At 32.2% G+C, this 16,274-nt stretch overlaps 1 protein-coding gene across 9 annotated transcripts in view; it reads right to left on the bottom strand.

The window, feature by feature from the left end:
• AKT3 (AKT serine/threonine kinase 3) overlaps positions 1–16,274 on the bottom strand; it is a 443,431-nt gene that overhangs the window by 130,056 nt on the left and 297,101 nt on the right. For all 9 annotated transcript variants that reach the window (XM_056814176.1, XM_007481547.3, XM_056814178.1 and 6 more), the window contains 3 exons: positions 11,116–11,227; positions 7,688–7,832; positions 744–875 (listed from right to left, as the gene is read on the bottom strand). In XM_056814176.1, coding sequence (XP_056670154.1) covers positions 744–875; positions 7,688–7,832; positions 11,116–11,227 — 389 coding nt within the window. The remainder of the gene's footprint in view (positions 1–743; positions 876–7,687; positions 7,833–11,115; positions 11,228–16,274) is intronic.

The following is a 16,274-nucleotide window of genomic DNA, read 5'->3' as shown; positions in this document are numbered from 1 at the left end:
TGATTAAGAGCAACTTGGAAGAAATCAACATATTTCAATTATTTCCAGATATTATAATCTTCAGTACCAAGTACAGTGACTTATACATAATGGGCCATAAAAAAAGTTGGTAAGCCTGAAGCAAACTTAGGAATCAAAAAGAGAAATGGCAATGAACAATAACTCAGAGCTAGAATTCTTGATTAGAATGGAGATAATTTTTTGGTACACAAGGTAAAAGTGTTTATAAGAATAGGTAAATTTAAGTTCTGAGAAAGTAATTAACAGCATCCTTTGTTATGAAGTTTTAAGTTTAATGTAGTCATCAGGGGAGTTCAGAAGACTATGCAACAGAATTTCAAAGCCTACTAATGTCCTTTCCACATAAGCCCAATAGTCTATCTTCTTTAATAATTTGTTATAATTTCTATACTTTTTTACCATATTAATTTTCTGATGTTTAATGTGCAGTACAATATTGAAGTCAGAATGCCAGTGCTTTATAATGCAAAATAATTTTAATATAATTTATGCAACAAATTACATGGAAAATATTGCATTTCTACATTTTATAAAAGTATTTTTCTGTAAGAATATCAGTAGTTCTACTAGGTATTTTTCAAATGATAAAGTAAATATTAAAAACCAGATTTTATTTTAATGGAAGCACATACTTTATCCATTGTATAGTAGTGAAAGGAAAATTTTCTACTTTATATGATTCCTGAAAACAAAATATTTGAAGGAAAGGGAAAATATGTTACCTTTGCAATAATTACTTCTTTCTTCAAAATCTTCATAGCATAATATTTTCCACTTGCCTTCTCTCGAACCAAAATCACTTTCCCAAAAGTGCCTTTACCCAATAATTTCAAATAGTCAAAGTCATTCATTGTCTGGAAAAGGACAAATAAAAAACACAACTAATGAATGGTTCATAAGATCCAAAAATTGAAGTACATTTTTAATAGATATTAGGCCTGGAAATTTTTAACATTTTCTTAAAGTCACAGAAAAATGGCATAGCCATTATGATGTCAAGAAATTAATTATGTAAACAAATGCTTAGATATAAAATTAACTCAATACAAACTGTTTTCTGAGTACTATTAACATTCTAATATTTTGTAGCTGAGACAGCAAAATGTGAATTAAGCTTCAAATTATTAACTGAAGATTTTAAAAATATGGTTCTAATTTATAATTCCAGCTTAATATCACAATTCTTTCCCTTACACACTCTGAATTCCAGCAAAAAGTATACTTACTGTTTGCCATTTATGATATTTTATATTCCACTTATATACATATATAAATGTTATCTCCCATCACTGGAATATTCTCCCTTCCCTCCTCTTATAATCTCAAGCTTCCTTTAAGGTTAAACTCAAACATTATTTCTCACATGAAACCATTTCTAATGCCCCTTACTTGATAATGCTCTCCCCACTATTGCTTTGTATTCATTTATCTTTTATGTTAACTTCTATTTGAGTATACAATGTTTTCTTCCAATAAGTTCTGTGAGGCAGGTCTGTTTCATTTTTGTCTTTGTATCTTTTGATAACAGTCTCTATTATATACCTGGTGCTTGAATAGGTTATATAAAGGCAATTAGGTGGGTGAATAGATAGAGCACTGGGCCTGGAGTCAGGAAGATCCAAGTTCAAACCTGGTCTCAGACACTTACTAGCTATGTGATCCTGGGCAAGTCACTAAACTGCTTCAGTTTCCCTATGTGTGATATGGGGATAATAATAGAACCTACCTTTCAGGGTTGTTGTGAGAATCAAATGAGATATTAATAATAAATAACTTAGTACAGTAACTGGCACATGGTGCTATAAAAACATTGGGGATTGCAATTATTATTGCTGTAGTTATTATCATCATCATGAACCCAAAAACAGTAAGATACAATTTCAAGGCCTTGCAGTCTTGTGTGTGTGTGTGTGTGTGTGTGTGTGTGAATATATAAAACAACAGCTAAACATCTAAATGTATATTAAAAGTCCAATGAGTGGTTCAATATTAGTCAGGCTAACATAGTTGAGGAAGACTTTCTGAAAAAAGTAACATGGCAGCTTTTCTAGAATTGAAAAACATACTAGGAGGATAAATAAATAGAATAATAGTAGAACAAAACCATGAATATGGAAATGCAAGAGACATATCAAATAAGACAGTGAGAATACTATTTCAGGTAGAATGAAAAGTTAATATAATAGTAGAGGTTAGAGAATAGTTTGAAAAGGAAGCTTGAGTCTGGATTGTGGAGGGCATTGAATGGAATATTAAGTACAATTAATAGGGGTGTTAACCTAAATTTGCTTTGTTTTGACGTTTTTTATCCTTATTTTCCTTTTTACTACTAGTCAAGAGGATGATGACACTTAAATATTACATTTTGTATTGCCTACATTCTCAGTATTCCTATAAAATACTTTTTTGTTGGCTAGTTAATAAAATATATTTTTTGTTGATGATAATCAAATATCAGTGATTATGCATATAGTCTGAAGAGCAGGAAAAAATTAATTGTTTAATGACCATGCCCGATTCCTAATTGATAACAAATTAAAAATGGATACATAAAATATAATGTGCTTGTAAGGAGGCTTTTACATCATTTGAATATGTAATATTCTATAAGTAGTATGAGTATGAAGGAAAACAACTAAAACTCACACTTCTTCAGTACTCACTTCAACTAAGTATATGAAGATTTTTTCAGCAGGGTAAGGGGATGGGAGGATTCTGAGGCTCATACTCCCTAAGATGTCCTCAATGGAACAATCTAACCTCCATTATAAGTAAATTTTTAGAAATTAACAAAATGTATATAACTGCATAGATGTTATTCTCAAAACAATATCAATTTAGAGCTCCATGATATTCCATTTAAAAATTCAACTGAATGTGTTTCATTTACTATTTAAAAGCACACCAAAAAATGTGCATATTATGTCTTTAATATATACCTGTTGTTGCATATCAAAAATAAATGATGCTAACATTACATCCTCACCTAATTCACAAATATTATGAGTTTGGAATAAAGAATCTATAAATTGCTTTCAAATTCATAGAGAAAAGGCAAAATAATTATGAGGAATGACAATCTGTCAATAGAACTATAATTCTTAGATATAATAAGGTAAAAAGAAAGTATGACAAGCTTAACTCTGAATTTCACAACTTCTGTCAAGTTTGACTGTCAACCTTTTTTTGTAAAATGCATTTTGCATAGCAATAAATATTAGCAAAAAAAAATCCATTCTAGTGACAAAGTCAGAAACAGACTTCAGATCTATTTTGACAAAACTCTTCAGAATATTTAAAAAGCATCACTGTTACCAAATGCTCATGTTCTACCAAAATTACAAAGTATTTGTCTGGGTTTTGCAATATGAATGTAACTTGATTTAGTATTATAACCATAGTACATTGGGTCAGTATCAAAAGATTTTTCTTTTAGGAGGATGTCAAAGAACAAGAAAAACTTGTATTTAAGATGAAAGAGTGAAAACTTCCCTTAAAATTAGTCTTCCATTCACTGACCTTAAAATTGATTATTAAAATTCCAATTTATGGAGTCATATTTTTATGTTTGCACATCTTATATCTTAGTATCACTAATGTTATACATCCTTTATATTATTTGATTATTTTTCTAGTCAAGGAAAGCAAATATTCCCTTCAAAAGTAAAGCAAAAATAGGGGGGGAAAATCACAACTACTGAGAGATAAAGAATAAGATCAAGAATCTAATTTTCCAATTTGAATATTAAAATTCAATAAATATTCATAGTAAAGGACAATTCAACCTACCTCACAAATAAACATTATTATTTTTGTTTTTAGGTGAAAAAGTAAGATACCCACTGTATATAAAATAAATATGATTCAACGAAGTTGTCCAAAAAGTAAAATTTTATATCCTAAACCCTATAATTTAAAATTTTCTGAGTAGGATGTATTATAGTGGAGAACTCTCAGATTCTCTGTCAGCTTTGACAAACCTCCTGCTTATCAACAAAAATACCACAGCAACATATCTATACTAAATGTCTACCTGGGTATTAGTTTCTTGAATATATTCAGCACAAAAAAACTATCATTCAGTTCTCAACTTCCTGCCCTTCTCCTTTCCTGACTCCCTCCTACCAACCATACCTAAAAAATGATAGGATAAAAATTCTTCATCTTTATTCATAAATGATCTTACATTTATGACATAAAAGAATTAAATTTTAAAATCTGGTTTCATTTATATAATTAAATATTGTAAAAGATTTACTGTTATTTAGCAATGATATTTTTATTAGTATTCCTATTTAAAGGAATTATTCTGATAACTATATTAGGTTTGAAAATTTTTGTCATCTAGTCCAAATCTCTCATTTAACAGGTAAGAAAAATGTGGTTTAGAGTGATTAAGTAATATATTCAACTTCAAATAAGTAAAAAATGGCAAAAGCAGGATGTGAATCCAAATCTCCTGACTCCAAGTCCAGCACAAAGGCAGAACACAATGTATGCTGGCATGTCTGACAAATAGTAAGTCAATTCTGAGAAAGAGATGCCTGCTTGAATCAGAGTGAAAGGCACCTACCAAGCTGTATCCTTAAAAGATAGGTTGGAATAGGGAGAAACTTGTGATGAGGAGAAAAATCACAGTTTGCTATTGCCATAGGTCAGGCATGAGATTATCACTAAGGATGACAACCCAGCATCAGGGTGATGAAACTGGTCAAAGGAGAAAAGGGGGAATAGTGTAAAAATGACAGACTGGCAAAAGACTGGTGATAGGGGTGAGGAATTGAGGATTACACCTAGGCTTCAAGCTTGGGGGTTGAGGAAAATGCCAGCTTCCTCAACAATAAGAAAGTATGGAATAAAGGATGATCTGAGTGAAATGATGAATTTTGTTTTGGATATGCTGAGTTTAAGATGTCTTCAGGAAATCCACTTCAAGATGCCCAACAGGCAGTTGAAAAAGTGAGAATGAAGATCAATTAAGTTAGACAAGAGATTCACTAATCATTAGCATTTAGATGATAATTGATGACTGCTATGAATAGGTGAATATATTTAGGCAATAAGTGTGCTGAATAAAAATAAAGAAGGCAAAAGAAAAAAGATCAGGAAAAAAGGTCTTTATTAACACAAGAAAAATGTCTTCACTATGGCAAGCTCCTCTCTCCCCTTCAATTCCAAAGATCCACCAGATCCCGAGCACCATTCAAAGGTCCCTTGCTAACATGGGATTGGTCAATTTATAAAACAATCCCACGTCAGGACATAAGGGGAAGGGAACCCTGTGAGGTGCAAAGCATGCTGGAGGATAAAGTTACCCAGCATACAGTTTTGTTTTGTTTTCTTTGTAAGCACACCTTTTTCTCCCTGGGATCCTTTGGGAGACCAGTCTCCCCAATGAATCCTACAAACACAACCAAACTTATAATTTAATTAAAGATGCATAACAGTTTCTTAAGGACAAGTAAACAAAAGAGAAAAAAAACAAAAAATTAGGGGGCAGTCCCCTTTGACACAACATACAAAAGAAATGTATTTAACCACACAAAGTTCAATTCAGCAGATCCAAAAGTTTGCTCAGGATCTCTTGGAGCACTGTGTGGTCTCTATAGGCATCTTTATGATATCTTCAGCAAGGAGTTTACTTTCTGGATTCCTAGGAGGCAATAAGTTTCTTACCCTAAAATTACTTTTAAAAGAACTTGATTTTTTCACTATAAGAAAATAACAGTGAACATAATAAGTGACTATAGCAGTAAGTGAAATAATATAGAAGGAAAAGAGAATAAGGCCTAGTGTGACTTAGATGAAGAAAAAGCAATGGATAGGTAGAAGGAAAAGTAGGAGAAAAGGATATTAGGTAAACCTAGAGAGAAAAGTGTCAGGGAGAAGATGGAAATGAACAGAAAGGTTTCATAAAGGCAGAAAAAGAAAAGGACAGAAAGGTTGAGGCCAGGAGCCAAAGAAGTTATACATAGAAATTCAGAGTTCAAATATAATAATCATGCCTATTCTTTAAATATTGAAATGACTGTAGATTTTAATTTTCTCTCTCCCTCCAACACAATGAAAAAAACAAAACAAAAAAAAGAGTTTTCATTTGGGGATCTTTTTCAGTAGATGATTAACAAACTTCAGTTTCTATTTTAATCTTTGGATCTAAGATACTAGGGTAGTTTTCTTTGTTGCTTGCTCTTTTTAACCCAATATCTAGGCTCTTTTTGATAATGGCAATTGGGTAGTCCAATTATTTCTTAAATTATCTCTCCTGGATCTATTTTCCTGGTCAGTTTTTTCCTACATGAATACTTTATATTTTTTTCATTCTTTTGATTTTATTTTATTCTTTCTTGAAGTCTCATGAAGTCATTAACTTCCAGTTGCCCAATTCTAATTTTTAAGATATTATTTTCATTAAAGAGTTTTATACCTTTTTTCCCATTTGGCCAATTTTACTTTTTAGGAAATTTTTCTCTCTTCAGTTAATTTTTGTGTCTCTTTTTACCATTCAGCCAATTATACTTTTTAATGTGTTTATTTTCTTCAGTATTTTATTGTGCCTAATTTTCTTATATCACTATCATTTGCCCCCTAATATTTTCATTTTACCACTTATTGCTTTCTTTAACTCTTCCAAGAAATTCTGCTAAACTTGGCTACAACTAGACTATTTTTCTTTGAGGCTTGGCTTCTAGCTGTATTATCTTCTTCTGAGTTAATGTCTCCATCTTCCCTGCCACCACAGCAGCTTTTTATAAATAAATGCATTATAAAACAACACATTTTTAGATGGCTCATTAAAAAAATGATACATTCTTAAAAGTAATTTGTTTCTTAATTTTCTTTAATCCTGGGTAAAAAAACATATATCATTGTCATAAAAAAATATGTAAACAGCCATTATTTTGGTAGATTGAAACAACAACAAAAGACTTTGTTCTTGAATTTGCTCAGGAGAAGCAGCTTTCGAAGAGGGGGGAAAAAAGCTCTAATTCCCAGATTATTCATTTTCCTGCTGACATCAAAGCTGTTAGGGCACCAATAAGGAAGCAAACTAGAACTATTTCTTTTTCTGCTTTCAGAAGAAAGAATACCAAAATGGAAAAATAGCAAATCTTTAGGGAAAGACATTTCCAAGTTTCTAAAACAGCATTTAAAACAAGGGGAAAAAATTCAGATGTACTTCAATATTTAACAGTATCCTTTTGCATAGTGGTATATCAATCACAACTCCTTAAATAAAACAGCAGCATTTAGTGCTAAAAGTGCTGAATCACAGAAACAAAGTGAGGTTGCAATCAATTTGTTTTTTGTTTGTTTGTTTTATTTTTTTTTAAACAAGGCAGAAGAGTGGTAAGGGCTAGGCAATGGGGGTCAAGTGACTTGCCCAGGGTCACACAGCTGGGAAGTGTCTGAGGCCAGATTTGAACCTAGGATCTCCAGTCTCTGGGCCTGACTCTCAATCCACTGAGCTACCCAGCTGCCCCCAATCAATTTGTTTTTCAACAACACCAGAGAGTTTAGCCTTACCTGAATAGAACCACCCCATATATCTGCATATCATATTGTAACTGACACCTTTTTACAAACATCACTTTTTAGCATATTTCTTCTAGGCAAATTAAGGATGTGATGCATAGTCTAACAAGTCATCATTGTGTTTTCCTACCTTTCTTTTATGATGAGTTGTAGAAGCATCCATTTCCTCTTCTCCTATATTGTCAATTTGTGAAGTTGGACTACAGTTCATCCTTTCCTCTTCTTGCCTCTGAAGTCTGTCTGCTACAGCCTGGATAGCTTCTGTCCATTCTTCCCTAAGAATAGTAAGTGAAATTTCCTGTTAATCAAGGATTAGAAAAAAAGATAAAAATAGTTTCAAATTGTAGAATTAGGTTAAGAGAATGAATTTAAGGCCACTCACATGTAACATTTTTTAAAAAAAAGACTAATTCTAAAAGAATTTAGCATTTGAGACTAAAGGTTAATATTTATAGGTAAGAGGGGGAAGGGTAGAAAGAAGTAATTAAAAGAGGGTTAAAAATAAGCCTATGGAAAAAATGTTAAATGTAAAATAAGATAAGCAAAATTATTTATCCTTAATTATTTGCAATGCATTTATTTCCATTAATACTTACTGTATCAATTTTTGGTATAATTATGCCCTTTCAGGGGCAGCTGGGTGGCTCAGTGGATTGAGAACCAGGTCTAGAGACAGGAGGTTCTAGGTTCAAATCTGGCCTCAGACACTTACAAGCTATGTTACTCTGGTCCATTGCCTAGCCCTTACCATAGTAGTATAATACATAGTATTGGTTCTAAGGCAGAAGGTAAGGGTTTTAAAAAAATAATAATAATGCCCTTTCAAAAAACATAATCAGCATCTTTACTTTGTAATGCCAAAATGCAAGTGTAAGAAATTTTTCTCAAAAACAGTTTTAAGTTTTAGAAATTTTATGAGTTACTTTGGAAATTCCATGGGAACAAAGAGCAAACAATCAAGTTCATTTGAACTCACTTGCTATAATATTCAGAATAAAGTTGACTGATTTTACTAGATCAATAAAATAGTAAAAGCCATCCAGATTTCCAGATGCTAGATGAAGCTGCATAGTATAATATATATGTGAAATAGAATGGAGCAATAAATAAATCAATCTTTGATGATTGGGCATATGATATATCCAAAAGTCAAATAAATCTCAAAAATTAATTAGCAAGATAAATGAATAAATAAATGACTATATGGCTCAAACTAAAAAGATGTGATAGTGTAAGAAATCTCCAAAATAAATCTGGAAAGAAAAAACTGACTTATCTCAAGTTCTATTTTAAATGGTCAGATCCAACTGCCCTTGCATCAAGCAGTTAAAAGAACACAATAGGGCAGAAGGAGGAAACGCATGTCAAAAGAAAAGGAAAAGTAGGAAGATGTTCCATGTTTAGAAAGGAAAAAAAAAACACAAAATCAAAAAATCTCCACAACAACAAAGAAACAGAGAGAAACACTACTCCTCTAAATCATGTCTGAAGAAAGTCTGAAGAAAATGGAATATTCCTCTCCCTCATAAATTCATATGTGCTGTTTAGAAACATCCATGCACCTTAAGAATTTCTATTAAGAACACAAGATTTTTCAGTAATAATTTTCAAACACCACAGCTTTGCTTTCAGATTGTGCTTCTGATCAATCTGAGTACTAATCCCATTCATTCCCAACATGGAGTAAGAACCAGAGGGAAGAAGTAGAACTAGGGATCCACAGTATAGGGACAATGTCTTTCAAATTTAGTTCTATCTTTGCAATATTGGTTTCACTATTTTGAAAAAGTCATATGAATTCTCCAAATATATGATATATTCATATTCAAATATAACTGCAAAATCATACTCAAAATCCAATAATAAATGAGTTGGTGATTATTCAGTGGTTGAATTATTCATGCCACTCCTCTTCTTGATCCAAACAGGTAATTGAAAGTTGAATGTCTTAAGAAAAGATGAAGGAGAGATAAAGACTACCAATAAAGGGAATAAAATACTACTGTTTTTGCTTTACAAAGAGCATAATATGATATTGGTTACTGGGTGTTCAGTATAATTGAATGATGCACTCTGGATTCTGTAGTAACTATGGCTCAAATAAGCTGTGAAGGCCATAATTTTTGCCTAGGTATTTAAAATAAGGAAAGGGAATGTTTATGCATGGTGAACTTGTTTGGAAAGTTTTGGGGAAGATAGAATGAGTACTAATTAAGTGCCTACTATGTGCCAGGCACTGTACTAAGAACTTTTTATAAATTATATCTTATTTGATCCTTGTGAAAACCTGTGAAGGTAAGTTCTGTCATTATTTCCATTTTGCAGATGAAGAAAAGAGGCAGGCAGAGACTAAGTGACTTGCCCAAGGTCCAATAGCTACTAAGTGTCTGAGGTCATATTTGAACTTTGTTCTTTCTAAATTCAGGCCCAGCACTACCTAGCTGCCACAAATAAAAAAATAGAAAGATCCATTCAATTCTCAAATAAAAGTAGCTTGGTTATTAGTCAGTCAAATAAGCATTTATTAAGTGCGTACTATGTGCCAGGCATTATGCACTGGGGATACAAAGAAAGGAAAAAACAATCGCTACTCTCAAGAAACTCATATGCTGGTGAGGAAGGAAACATGAAAACTAGAAGCCTACAAGATAAATACACAATAAAGTGTAAGTAAACTTCAGAGAGAGGCTACTGACTTTAAAGGCGATCTATAAAGCCTTCTGGCAAAAGGTGATATTTTAGCTGTGAATTTTTAAGAAAGCCAGGGATTCCAGGAAGCAAAGATTCCAGGCATGGCAGACAGCTGCTGAAAATGGAGGATTGGGAAACAGAACGCCTGGTGCAAGGAAGAGCAAGAAGGCCAGTGCCACTTGCTTAGAGAGTCCATGGAAGGAAAAAAGTACAAGACTGGAAATATATTGGGTTAGGGACAGGTTGTGAATGGACATAAAAACCACATCAAGAACATGTTTATTTGAACCTGGTTATAATGAGGATCCTCATTTAGGCAGCTGAATGGAAGAAAGACTGCAGTAGAGAGATTTGAGATAGAGAGAGTTTGAATGCTAAAAAGTTCTATTTTCTCTCACAAGCTACATCCTAACAATAAATTTATGTACCTAGTAAACATAATATGTCTGAAACAAATTTCAAAATTGCTTTATACTATATGAGCCAAAGAAGAAATTCTCATAAGCCATTTTGAAAAAGCATTATTGTGTATAAGAAAAAGAGTATAAAAAATTAAATTTTAGTGAGCATGAACAATTAAATTCATGTTATTTGACAATGCAAGTCTGGAAAATACTTTTAATAAAAAAGAGAATAGTATATTTGAATCAAATATTCATTCTTCCTGTTTTTAGGACTTGTACTTTCTATTCAAAGTCTGTTTTTGTAATTTACAAGGTCTACTTATTTACCTACATAACTGAATAAAAAGACCACAGAGGAGTAAATTTTAACTCTACGAAAGTGTATTTATAGGTGTAAAACCAATTATCCATAAAACTTGTGGGCTGACAAATACCCCATCCCTTTAAGAAAAAAGCAAGTGACCTTTCCTCTGGAGTATCCACATGAAATGTTCGTTCTATAACAGTGGTCCACTGGAGGCATCTGATAATAAATGTGTTTGGCTTTGGTCGTTCTGTTTTCATGAGCTGGCATTCTAGAAATAAAAGATGTTTCCATAAATACTTTTGCTCAAATAACATAGGAAATTTTTGTATTTATTTTTTCATAACAAAAATTGTTAACATCAAATCTCTACACATGATATGGAAGAAGATATATAACAAGCTACTGAAATCTAGAAATTTTAGTAACTTTTACTGCCCCTCTTTCTCTTTACTTACCAAATAAAGCAAAACTTATCAGCTTCCAAAACTTCCCACAATCTGATATTAAAGTACTATACCACCTGGATCTCCTACTACTGTCTTGTTTTAGTATTCTTTAGTTTAAAACTTACTATTGAAAATTCTCAGAACATACCTCCAAACTTTATTTATGCCATTCTCTCCTACCCATCTACCCATCTGCCTTCCCTTCATCCCTCATCATTTGCTTTCAAAATTTTCTTCACCATATGACCCATTTAGAACACTGACTCCTTGAAGAAGTCTTTTTTGATGCCCTAACCCCATTTTAAAATTCATAAATTACTTCACTTATACAATTTTTATAGCTCTCATCTCATGCTACTTTGTATTGTAGTTAATCCTTTACATCGCTGATATCTGTTACTAAACATTTTCTTCAAGGAAACTACTATTTTATATATGCCTAGCACAATATCTTGTACTTAATAACAACTCAATAAATACTATATCTCAAACAACTTTACGGTTATAATTCAACCTCAATTTAAAAAATTGTTGATATTTTGTTTCTTCCTCCAATCCCTCCCAGAAAGCCATTATATATGACAAATAGTATTGTTGTAGAGAGGTAAAAAGAACTCAGGATGATGACTGATACATTGCAAAAATATAAAAACAAGTGCAATGTATAACATCTGTGGATCTCCCATCTCAACAAAGGGGTAGGCAGATTGAGGGAGAGGGGAATCTTCTCATCTCCCTACATTCAGGTCCTGCTTTATCTTACAAAGGCAAAGTATACATAAAACAGAAATTCACTAGCTCAGCAATACCACCACCACCAATGCCACCAAAACAACCCCCCCAAAGAAAAAGAAATTATGTGACCTTGGTCAAACTGAAATAATTTCATGCTTGGAATACCATAATTATCTTTTCCAATTAATCTTTCTATTTCAAATTTTGCCTGACATTCACTGCTGAATTCTGCCTATCAATTCCATATATCGGCATGAGATTAATCTTAAAAAAGTCATTTTAATTACCTGTACAAAAATAGCTCCAAACTTCCTAAACAACTTGGACTAGGTTCTCTAGAATTTTATTCACAACACAGATCTTATCATATTTTACTTCCTATTATCTACAAGAACCTTTGTCTCTTGTCAAATTGCCTTATTTCTTGCATCACAAACATATCATGTCCCTACCTGATTCTATGTCTTCTCCCACTCAATCTGGAATTGTTTTGTTGGTCCTCTTTCTGCCTAACAATTTCATGTCCTTTAAAGTACAGCTCTTAGAAGAAAAAAGCCACATGACATAGACTTTTATATGGCACATATAGTGCTTTTGTATATAGAAATCACACAATAAATATTTGACAATGAAAGATTTTAAAAAGAATAAACAAAAGAAAACTTTGGATTAAATTAGTTAGGCCTAAGGTGGATGAAAAGGTATTTGAATTTTCATACATTTTATGTTTCTTTAGTGGGCATAGGTTCAGGCAAAATTTCCAAATACATTACTTATAATCTGGATAAAGTATCACTTAAATGAACAAATTATTATTTGCAGTCAGACAAATATAAGCAGTGTGGTACAGTGGAAAGAATACTCAATGGTAGAAAGTTGGGTTTGAATCTTAGCTTTTCTTCTTCCTCATATTGTGTAATTTAGGAAAAATAATATCTTGGAGTCTAACTTTTCACATATAGAGAAGAGGATCAAGTAGGGGAAAAAAAGAGGAAGGATCTGCCAGACAAAAATAGATATTTATGCTGATACACAGCAATAATGTGGTAAAGATAAGAAAAATACTATAAAAATGATTATTATATTTTTAATTTGTGTCATTTCTTTTTTTTTTTAAACCCTTACCTTCCATCTTAGAATCAATAACGTGTATTGGTTCCAAGGCAGAAGAGTGGTAAGGGCTAGGCAATGGGGGTTAAGTGACTTGCCCAGGGTCACACAGCTGGGAAGTGTCTGAGGACATATTTGAACATAGAACCTCCTATCTCTAGGCCTGGCTCTTAATCCACGGAGCTACCCCGCTGCCCCCTGTCATTTCTTAACTGTTAATAAGATATACTTAAGAACTGCAATGACTTGAGTTAAGGTACTGATAAGGGGGAAATCTGGTCTACTTTCCTACTGGCTTTTACTCATTCTGTATTTCCTGGTTCTTGAATATACTCAGTAAAGTTCTTTACAGTCAAACCTCTCTTTGAACATTTCCAGCTACAGACTGTGTGTCCTGTTGCATTCCTTCCTTCCTTCAAGTAAATAATAGTCCCACCTTTTCCTATTAATTCTGTCCAGAGATTCAATTTCTATGACTAGTCTATTAACTATACACACTATGCATGAAAATCAGTCTGAATTCTTTATAGTTCATATGAGTGTAAAAGCAATGACATTTGGGTAAATTTTTATCTCTTGAAATGAATAAAGTTTTAGTGTGTAAAACTGCATACTTACTTAGGTTTTTGATTATCTTTCAAGATCCAAATCAAATTCTATCTCTTTCATTTGCCTTTCCCTGAATACTTTATTTCAGTTCAATCTGACAAATGTTTATCAAGTATCTATATGCTTAAAAGTAGTATAATGGAGGGATACAAAGTTCAGATAAATTACTGTCCCTCCCCTTGTGGTATTTAATGTAGTAAATAGTGGGAGTATCTTTTCACTTTCTCTGATTTCTCTGAGCAGTTAATTTACAATTAACTGATATTACACAATTTAGTAATTGATCATTCTCTAATTTACAAAATAACACATATTTGCATCATGTCAGAATAGGTCTATCTCCTCACCTAGATTTTAACTCCCTTGTGGGTATGTCAGGTAAGCCTATTTTCTGCTGTTATTCTCTTCCCTTTAGTCCCCATCTAATACAATTTTAGATACAGAATAGCTACTTAGGAAACACCTGATTAGTTTTTAAAATGAAGAATGGAGTATCTGAGGTGCCAGACAATTTCTGGCTCAGGCCTCTTACTGCCATGGTGATAAGAGAATGATTGTGATAGGAAAGAAACTCTGGCTCAGACTTCTTACACCACTGTACTGCCCCAGCCTCTTTTTTGAATGTCCAGACATTGTTCCTAGAAACTCAAAAGGTCATAACACCTGCAGAATCAAGACTGGGAAAGAAGCCACAGCTCCTACTTTGACCAGCTGGCAGATATTAGTATCTCCCCCCTTCTGTTACTTGTTCCAAAACACGTATGGCCAGCCCTATTTTCCTCTCCTGCTTTCTGTAAAATTCTACTTTTTTATGTTAATTCTTACTTACATTCTATATGAAGTTGCTAAACTGTTGCTCTTGGTTCTTCTATAATTTTTCATACAAATTAGACTATGATCTGATGCTAAATCAAATCTTCAGATAATTATCTCTGCATATTAATTTAGTTACTAGAAGAAGTATCCAATTAATAAACCCTTCAATAAATGCTATTATAGATGGCAGGTAGAACCATAGATTTAGAATGAGAAAAGCCCTTAAAATTTGAATAATCCAACTCTCTCATTTAAATGATGAGTAAATTGAGGTCCAGAAAGGTTGAGTGTATTGTCCAAAATCATAGAGAGTAGCACAGGTGAGATATGAGACCAGGTACTTTAATTCAAAATCAAGTGTTCATTCCATTGGAACATTATTCCTCTCCTAAAAATGTGGAGTTCAAGTCAAAGAGCAATGTAAAGGCACTAGATAAATCTGAGCAGGGAAGAAAAGACTATGAGTAGTAGAAAGGTGGTAAAAACAAAGGTCTTCTAACTTTCTATTTTGACCATAGCAATATGTTAAAAGAAACATCTTGAGGGCTGTCCTTAAATTTCTGATCTAGATACAAAATGGTGGCTTTGTTTTCTTGCCTATTTGGTTTTATTTTGTGACTTCCATATTACATTTTAAGTAACCCAAAAGCAAGATTTTTCCTACCTAAACTAATATAATAACAATTCTTTAAGTATACTTACTGGCCTGTTAATGATTTCTTATCATTATAAAATATGCATATTTTAAGGCAAATGCACATAAAATTATTTTAATGAAACAAATATCTGAAACTAAAATTAAAACCAAAAAAATTCTAGCACTACAATTAAATGAAGGTTAATGTTACAAATGTGACTTCTAAGAGTAAGCAACCTAAATACTGTTTAAAATACAACACATTGAATTCTCAACAGGCATTAACTGCTAGATTTTAAATAGGTGCTCAGAGTTCTTCCCAAAGCTTATGCTTAAATTACTATTTCTAGGCTAAATGAATCTCTGCAAGTGAAACATTTTAATACTGTATTTTCAAGAATATTGTTTAAAAATCAACAGAGCAAAAAATCATTGAAACTCTAAACTATTATTCAAAAACTCATTGAGGCAAGAAATAGATGAACTCAATAACTCAGAATTCTTTGATGTTAGCTCTCCACAACTAGGAATCACAAACATGTCCAAATGTTAGCTACAGAAAAATAAAAAGGAGCAATTAGTTTTAAGACTGATTCAGACCACAATGACTCAAATGCTTAAGGACATTTACTATACTTTATTTTTAAGAATAATTTTCTTTCACTAGAATCAGAATTTCTTTCAGCCAAATATAATTATATAACTCTAATGAAAAAAACTATTTAAGAATTTTAAAAATATATGTATAAAACATGTACATTTAGAGAAATAAATCACTATACCTAAATAAACAACAGCTATTGTAAAAAATATAAATTGGGATTAATCATAAAAGAGAGTTTAATACCTTTTTATTAAATTTGAAGTGAGCTTCTGCTCATACTTAAATTAGATAGTTATGCTAGTTAAACTATCCTGAGCAACTCAAACTACAAGCTGTATTTCAAAACATTGTTTACTTT

The sequence above is a fragment of the Monodelphis domestica genome, chromosome 2 (assembly GCF_027887165.1).
Source record: "Monodelphis domestica isolate mMonDom1 chromosome 2, mMonDom1.pri, whole genome shotgun sequence".
NCBI classification, from domain to species: domain Eukaryota; kingdom Metazoa; phylum Chordata; class Mammalia; order Didelphimorphia; family Didelphidae; genus Monodelphis; species Monodelphis domestica.
This window is presented reverse-complemented; position numbering and strand designations above follow the sequence as displayed.